Source organism: Lactuca serriola, chromosome 4 (genome assembly GCF_051521515.1).
Source record: "Lactuca serriola cultivar US96UC23 chromosome 4, Lser_US96UC23_V15, whole genome shotgun sequence".
NCBI lineage: Eukaryota > Viridiplantae > Streptophyta > Magnoliopsida > Asterales > Asteraceae > Lactuca > Lactuca serriola.
Window position 1 is genome coordinate 221,793,068 of NC_136411.1, and position 8,216 is coordinate 221,801,283.

The 8,216-nt window shown below is 37.1% G+C and overlaps 2 protein-coding genes across 2 annotated transcripts; one reads left to right on the forward strand and one right to left on the reverse strand.

Moving 5' to 3' along the window:
• Window positions 1–2,129: 2,129 nt before the first annotated feature.
• Window positions 2,130–4,205, reverse strand: LOC145103307 (uncharacterized). Its single transcript, XM_079040865.1, has one exon. The coding sequence runs from the start codon at window positions 4,123–4,125 to the stop codon at window positions 2,245–2,247; it is 1,881 nt and encodes a 626-aa protein (XP_078896991.1). The 5' UTR covers window positions 4,126–4,205; the 3' UTR covers window positions 2,130–2,244.
• A 404-nt stretch (window positions 4,206–4,609) lies between these two features.
• On the forward strand, window positions 4,610–6,405 carry LOC145100549 (CBS domain-containing protein CBSX3, mitochondrial-like). Its single transcript, XM_079037783.1, has 5 exons — window positions 4,610–4,857; window positions 4,937–5,018; window positions 5,118–5,191; window positions 5,264–5,324; window positions 6,139–6,405. The coding sequence occupies exons 1-5, from the start codon at window positions 4,636–4,638 to the stop codon at window positions 6,279–6,281; spliced, it is 582 nt and encodes a 193-aa protein (XP_078893909.1). The 5' UTR covers window positions 4,610–4,635; the 3' UTR covers window positions 6,282–6,405.
• Window positions 6,406–8,216: the final 1,811 nt, after the last annotated feature.

The following is an 8,216-nucleotide window of genomic DNA, read 5'->3' on the forward strand; positions in this document are numbered from 1 at the left end:
TGTTCTTAGTTTAACATATTCTACGACTTTTTTTTAGAGCGCTAAGGCTAAATCTCTATATATCATAAATTTACTATTTACGCTTCCCGGCGCCGTGCCGGTTCCGACGCGAAACTTCGGCGGGTCATAACTTCTTCGTTATAACTCGGATTTCAGCGTTCTTTATATGTACGGAAACCTTGTGACATATTCTACAAATTGGTTAAGATTATTTATTCTAAATAATCTTTTTGTCAAAAAGTTGTTTTCGACCCCTATTGCCTCTAAATTGACTAGCCCGGATCTGCGGGCGTTACATGCTAAGTATGCTCAACATACTCAGCTGAGTTGACTCGGTTGAATTTTAAACTTGGACCGGTTGACCAAGTTTGACCTAAGGGTATTTTAATTATAAGTTAAGTTTGGTCATGTTCCAATGAATAGGTGACTGGTTTAGTTAGTATTCAGAGTTGTGTCCTGTATAACGATCTTTTCAAACCGAGAGGTGAGTTTTTCCTCATTGTACGTGGGGGTCGAAGGTACTAATGTTGGGCCACTATGTTATGTATCCTAGTTTAGAGGATGTATCTATTTGTACTAAACTATTAGAATTATATCCTGGTGCATAGGATCTTGTTATGTGATAGTGATCTGTAAATTTGCCTGTGAGTCTGTTAACTGGTTATATGCTTATATCTTACTGGCTATTATTTGTTAGGTGCATGTCAGCATTGTATGGTTGGGTTGAGGCGATTGCTTCTTTGTGCAGAAGCCAACAAACTTGGGAGCAAGCCATACATAAGCTGTGGGCCCGAGAGGCATGCCAAATTTATGATGTGTTCTTGGGATTAAGCCATCTCATAGATGTGGGCCGGTAGGCAAGCCAGACTCATGATATGGACTCGGGAGGAGGGAGTAATCCAGTCTGTTAGTTGTGGACCCAATATGGATGTTGTTATATGTTGTGTACTGGTACTTTGGGGATCTCAGTAAGCTTTGGCTTACAGTTTCAGTTTATTGTTTCAGGTACTTTAGATGACCGTGGCAGGGCGAAGGGGTGATCATACACATTCTTCGATGATATGTCTTTGGAGATTTTATGACATACTGATCTTGGGGATATTTGATTTTGATATGGGTTTTGGTGTGAAAACAATGGTTTCTCTTAATTTAAAAATGAAAATTTTTATCGTGATTTTGGGATGTTACAAAGTAATTTCTTAATTAATATTTCTTTTGAAAAAAATGCATGTACAAGTGCATGATTTAGAAGAACTACCTAGATGAGTGTGAAGTTTTGCCACTTCAGAAAGATTGGGCTAGTCTTTTATGCACTCATGAATATATAAGGCACATGGCTTGTAATAATGTAAAGCAGGAAACATTAGCATTTTTGTAAAACTTGTGTGTCTAATATCATCAATCGCATAATGAGTTGATGGGTTCAATCGTTAGAACACTAGATTCTCGAGTATTTGAAATGTGTATAAAAATTCAATCTTCGAGACATTAATTTTCATTTATACATGAGTTTGGTTTTGTTTTTTACCATTTAGTTAATCATAGATTACACTAAAATAGGGGATGAATGTTAGTGATTTAGTGCCATCAATATTTTGGTGTAGTCATGATTCTATTTTAGACAAGTCGGGTACCTTTTTTGGTTATATTCCGAGATAGGAGGTGTGGAGTGCAAACTTAGATAACTTATGAGGACTCGGGAACATAGGGTCTGGGGGCATCTCCCTCGTAGTGCTCTAAGGAGTATCCCCTTGGCAGGGTCTAGGGGCATTGGTTCTTTTTTAATGTTTCTTGTTTTCCCTATCCAAAAAGTCAAATTGTTTATCCTCATCAATATAAGCCAAATTTAAGTGTTTGGATAAGAAACATTAAAAATTAGTTTATTGTGGTGGAGATAAGCTAAATAAACTATTTTTAAAAAGCTTCCCCCTTGCTTAAAGCTTATAATTTATTTCTAATCAAAAAACTTTTTGCAAAAGCTGTTTTCTCACACCGCTATACTATAGTTTAATTTATCCAACCAACCCTCTAAGTTATAAAATGAGTGAGTTATAGATTTACTATTATTATTATTACATTTTTTTTTGGAGAGTGCATCGGTTCTGAATATAACTTGAATGCTCTAAGGATTAAGGCACATGGAAATTAATGCAATATAAAGCTTAGATTTCGCGGATGATCGAGCATCATCCTTATTTTCATGGCTAGTAACGTGTATTTGTTATTTATTACATACAATTAAAATCAGAGAACCTCTATCTCATAATTTCCGGCAAACATCTCAAGATCATCTGGTTCAGAGTCAGTCGGCTCCAAGAAAAACCCTCCAATGGATCTTCCAGTTGTGGGGTCGTAAACGAGTGTCTCTGGTGGGGTAATGTCAGCTTCAGCCTTGTACATTTCCATTTGCTCTCCTTTCTCAATATTTGAATCGTTTTTTGCTGAAGTACGCGAGAAAGCAAGATGAACACCAGGGTTCCTTTCTGTAACAGAGCTGTTGAACATGATGGAGTTATTGATTCCTTGAATATTGCTATTAACGATCGCTTTCATTTCCTCATCTTCACTGGCTTTGGACTCTCTAGGCGATTTGTTACCTTTGGAGCCTCCTTCTCCATTAATAATGTCATCAAGCTTATATCCTCTTTGGATATCGATGGCTCCTTTTTTCTTTGTATCGGAACCTAAATGCATAGATGCTCCTTTGTTGTCACCAGCAAGTGTAATTACACTTGCAGGTTTTTCATCCATGGATTGCTTCGGATGGCTTGTTGCCATCTTATGAATGAACTTGGTAATGTCGTCTTTGATCTCTCTGTGTAAGGGAACCTGTGCTGCAACTTTTTGTTTCTGTTTTGGAGATATTGCTTCCATGGAATGTTGAGTATTCATGGATTTGGTTTGTGCCCCTTTCACTTCTGTCATCTCTTTGGGCTTTGCATCCGCACCATGAACATGATATGAATCCACCGGGAATTTTTCATTTGTTATTTCCGTAGACTTTTTGATTTCTTTTGTATCATCTGGTTTAGATGTCGACAAAGGGGGTTGGGCACCATGGTTAACCGAAACTTCTTGGACTGCAGTACGTCTGGTTATAGTCGGAGTTACCGGTGGTGGTGGTGATGGCGGTGGCTGTACATGAACTGGAGACGTTGGCTGAGAAATGGCTGGTGGTTGAGGTGGTTCACCGGAGGGAGAAGAGGGCTTTGACCGGACATCGGGTTGTGTGGCTAAACGAGATGGCGATAGTGGTGGTGATGGCGGCGGCTGTACATGAACCGGAGACATTGGCTGAGAAATGGCTCGTGTTTGAGGTGGTTCACCGGAGGGAGAAGAGGGCTTTGACCGGACATGGGGTTGTGTGGCTAAACGAGATGGCGATAGTGGTGGTGATGGCGGCGGCTGTACATGAACCGGAGACGTTGGCTGAGAAATGGCTCGTGTTTGTGGTGGTTCACCGGAGGGAGAAGAGGGCTTTGACCGGACATGAGTGGCCAAACGAGATGGCGATAATGGTTTAGAATCTGCTCGTGGTGGAGAAGCTGGCATACGTGATGGGGAAACCGGCGGGGAAGAATCTCGGTATTTGGTGGCTATACGAGATGGGGAAGAGGGTTGAGAGCCAGGTTTCGCCGGTGATGATGGTTGGGGAGGACTGGGTGGCCTGACAGACGGCGGCTTTTGAGGTGGAGTTGCCGGACCTGTGGTTTCAATGGTTCGTGACGTTGGGGTAGTACTAGTGGTTTGAGTTTCTTTTGTAGACCGAGTTGCAACAGGTTCAATAACTTTAGCAATTGGAGAATTGGGTACTGGTGACTTAACCTCAACAGGTGGCGATGGTGGTGGTGGTGGTGGCGGCGGCGGCGGTGCAACTGAAACTGGTTGCGATGGTGGTAGTGGCGTTGATGTCACTGAAACCGGTGAAGACGTTGACTGTGGTGTGGCTCGTGGTGGTGCTCTCCCGGCAGGCCGAAATGGCGGCTTTGGGGCAGAAGTTGATGCAACAGCGGTTTGCACGGTGGTGCGTGGTGGCTCTGGGGCAGTAGCAGGCGGTGTAGCTAGGGCTGGCTGTAGTAACCAAGGTAGCCGGAAACGAAAGCCTGAAGGTTTATTTTGAGCCATGGTTTTCCGATTAAGGAATCAAAGTTACTTAAAAAAAGATGGTTTCAGTTGTCACTTTCGATGTTATATCATAAAATGACGAGAAGATAATCACTATAAATACAAACTTGATACCTTAGAAACGCCATGAAAGTGACCTAAACATGCGTTTTACTTACTTTTACCCCTCTTGTGGGCAACTTTATGATGCTAAGCTTCCTCACCTAACAAGGCAATCAAAGTATATATACTTGCTTACAATTATCACCAACACGTACAGTTATGTAAAATGCAAAAAAGGTAAATGTCGTACAACGTTACAATGTTTTTTATTAAAAGCGGAAAGATGAATGTTCAGATTTGAAATCTGATAGCATATAAAGTATGAGAATCTTGAAATCCTTTTCTTTGGATTGTGGATTTAAGGAAAGAATACAAAAATAGTATTCCATCAAGCAATTGAAAAAAAAAATGAAAAATGGCAACCCTACAAATATTTCCAAATTAAACCCATTTTCATGTATAGTTAAGATGCAATTATTTGCAAGAGCATTAAAAGCGTGTCAAGAAAGGCTTCGTATACCAGTTGTACAACAATTACACAAATACACCGATAATGCATTGATAGTAGAATCTCAAAAGGGTATGGAAAACACAACGGTGGCTGAAGTTTTAATGACAAAAGAAGATGGGAAAGTTGGATCATGGCTATGGTGCAAGACCGATGACACAGTGTATGATGCTGTGAAACATGTATGTAATTACCATTTTTAGCGCATTTCTTTTGTTATCCATTTGAATTTCATGGTTGATATTTTTGGTGATTTTTCAGATGGCTCGAAACAATATTGGATCTTTAGTCGTTTTAAAGCCAGGAGATGAACAAATGATTGCAGGAATCGTCACTGAAAGAGGTTAACTATTGCATATTTGCGTTACTTTAGATTAAAAAAAATGTTGCATGCATTTATTTTAGAACGATGAAGATGTAATATAAAGAGTTTTGTGTCCAGATTACCTGCAGAAGGTAATCGTCAAGGATAGATCGTCTAAATACACGAGAGTTGGCGAAATCATGACAGAACAGGTTAGCATATTTATATGATATTTTAGTGATTATTGACCATGAACTCATAATTGTTTGTTTTTACTTCAAAAGAACAAGCTCGTAACTGTGACATCTGATACAAACATTTATCAAGCAATGCGGCTAATGTCAGGTACACGACATTAATTAATTGTGCTTGTACTTTTTTAGCGGCATATGTTACACTAGATGAGATTTGGCAGGATTTTTAAAATTGTTTTTATTAACGAAGATGTCAAGGGCATTTTTTTTTTTGCTTACATGAAACACTGAGACTTGAGAGTAAATTAACAAATTATTATTATTGTCTCGTTGACATGAGTCTAATGTATGTCAAACATAGTACAACTTTTAATTTTGTGTCATATCAAAAACTCTATGTGTGTTTTAGAGATGTCAACGGAGACAAACGGAAAGGGGTTGCATCCCATACCCCATCACTGAAATTTTCCAATTCCCTTGCGGATTGATTTTTGGATATTTTTTATTGGGTTAAAAGAAGTATTTTTTTGGGTTTAAAGAAGCTATGTTTTGGATTAAAATACTTATTTATAAAATAATTTTACATGTTAAAAACAAACAATGTTAACCCTTCTCAAAAACGTTATACTAAAAACTTAAAAGCATGTTTTATTTGTTGAATTTTGAAAGCTCAAAATCATTGTTATTATTTGTTATCTTTATATAATTAATATATATATAAATATAGTATATATTAACGGGGCCACATGGGGTTGCGAGATGGGACGGGACTGCCCACCCCTGTCCCCGCCCCAAAATTAAAACGGGGGTTAACCTTGCCCCCGTTCCCACCCCCGATTTTTTAACAAATATCCCCATATGAGATCGGGGCCCTACGGGTTCGAGGTCCTTCGAAACTTTTTGACATCCTTAGTGTGTTTACAACAAAATGTTAAAATGAGATTAACAAGTTATTTTGATCACAGAAAACCAAATACGTCATGTCCCAGTCATAGACGGAAGGATAGTTGGGATGATTTCAATTGTTGATGTTGTACGAGCAGTGGTGGATCAACAAAGCAATGAAGTGAATAAACTCAATGAATTCATCAAAGGCGACTACTACTAGCTAGCATTTGTCATAACTAGTGTTTGTTTCTCTATTTTCCGTCAACCCGTGTATCATCTTTAAATTTTCACAAGGTGTTGGTTGTTCGATAATAATATATCAAGTTCAAACTATTATAAGATAATATGTGCTCTGATACTACTTGTTATAAAAATATCAATGCGGAACAACCATAAAGATAAAATAAAGCAACAAAGAAAACGATTTAATGTGGAAACCCGAAAGGGAAAAACCACTACGAGCGACACTCTTATTAAAGGGTTACATTGCTGATAAATCTTTAATGAGAGAGGATAGAAAAAAGAACGTCACTTCATGGGTTTCCCATGATAGATAGTTGATAATTGAGGGTTTTGATGGATTGCATGTAGCTAGTAACTATTAGCCGAGATTATCCTATTATCATAGCAATATTATCTTTCCTATAATTTTGGGATATGAGTTTGTGAAGATATTATGTACATATCCTATACCAAAAATAGTGTGACACATCATGTATTTATACTTTTATTATCAATGAAATATACAAGGGTTCATCATATCTGTTATCATGGTCTCAGAGCACACAATCTTCTAAACTACACCCTTTCTCAACCGTCGATCTTCTCCTCCTTCTTTCTATCGATCTTCTTCTCCAATGGATCCCAAAAATCACCTTACTATCATAATTACCAATATCTGAAACTTCATCATGTTTATTCTTAAAAGTGAGAACAATTGTTAGGTCTTGCATATTGTATAGTTGTGTCAAGTCTGTTTGTGAAAGGTTCCATAAGTCTGTCATGTATATATCTTTACTATCTCGTATGCGATATGATTGTTTTAATTTCATATATTTGTTTATTACTTAGGTTCACAGTTTAAATTGTTGACTTAGGTATCCTCACCTCATTGGTCAGAGCCTAACCGACTTTTCTCTCATGCACTATATATATATATATATATATATATATATATATATATATATATATATATATATATATATATGAGGGTTAGTTAGAAGGAGAGGGTGTCTCTTTGTTTAATTCTTTCATCATTGTTTAGAACTATTCGTTATTCTCTAATGAAATTGTTGATCTTATTTACTCTCGTGTGTTCATCTGATTTGATCGTATCTTCCATGGAATTGTTTGATTAGAATCTATTCATTCCTATTATTTTAACATGTATTGTTTGATTAGAATATTCCTATTATTTTAACATGTGGTATCAGAGCAGGATTTTTGTGAGTTCTTTTCAAATCCTCAATCTGTTCGAAGTTCTTCGAGTTTTTTAGGTTTTTACTTTGATTCTTTGATTGATTCCGCATTTTGAAAAATATGTTTGCAATTTGATCTTAGTTTCTTTTTTCAAATCTTTTCTTCCGATTTGAAATTTGTCCTTCGCTCATAGATTTGATTCTAATCCAATTTTTGTGCAAATTCTTTTGGAAAAACACATCTAAAGACGATTCTCACTCGATTTCTTTCAATATCCCTACTAGCATTGGATCTACTACTAGGATTCCGAATGTTTTTCCCAAATACTATGAAGTTTGGGTTCTTCACTTTGAAGATACATTCTTGGCATTGAAACTCATGGATCGAGTATCTGGCACACAATCACAAAAGAACATTACAAATATTAAAAAACAAAGGAAGTTGTCAAAACTCGGTAGGAATTAGATAACATCATTGTTTATAACAAAGACATTCCAAAGGATGAAAATGATTGATTGCAAAACAACTTAAGAGCAAAGAGAGAATTGTGTTTTGTTGTTCCACTAGATACATTCAGATTGACGAGTTCTCTTGAAACTGCTAAAATATGGAATAAGATAAAAGAATTATATTCTTGAGATGACGATCTCAAAGATTCTATTCAAACTATTATTCTTTCTGAGTTTGGTGCATTTAAGCAAAAATCTGATGAAACTCTTGATCAAGTTGTCAATCG

What these genes read in the sequence shown, in the direction of transcription:
- LOC145103307 (XM_079040865.1), bottom strand. Translation starts at nt 4,125, where the DNA reads ATGGCTCAAAATAAACCTTCAGGCTTTCGTTTCCGGCTACCTTGGTTA.
- LOC145100549 (XM_079037783.1), top strand. Translation starts at nt 4,636, where the DNA reads ATGCAATTATTTGCAAGAGCATTAAAAGCGTGTCAAGAAAGGCTTCGT. An exon ending in TGTATGATGCTGTGAAACAT is followed by an intron (nt 4,858 to 4,936) that starts GTATGTAATTAC and finishes GTGATTTTTCAG; the next exon opens with ATGGCTCGAAACAATATTGG. An exon ending in AGGAATCGTCACTGAAAGAG is followed by an intron (nt 5,019 to 5,117) that starts GTTAACTATTGC and finishes TTTTGTGTCCAG; the next exon opens with ATTACCTGCAGAAGGTAATC.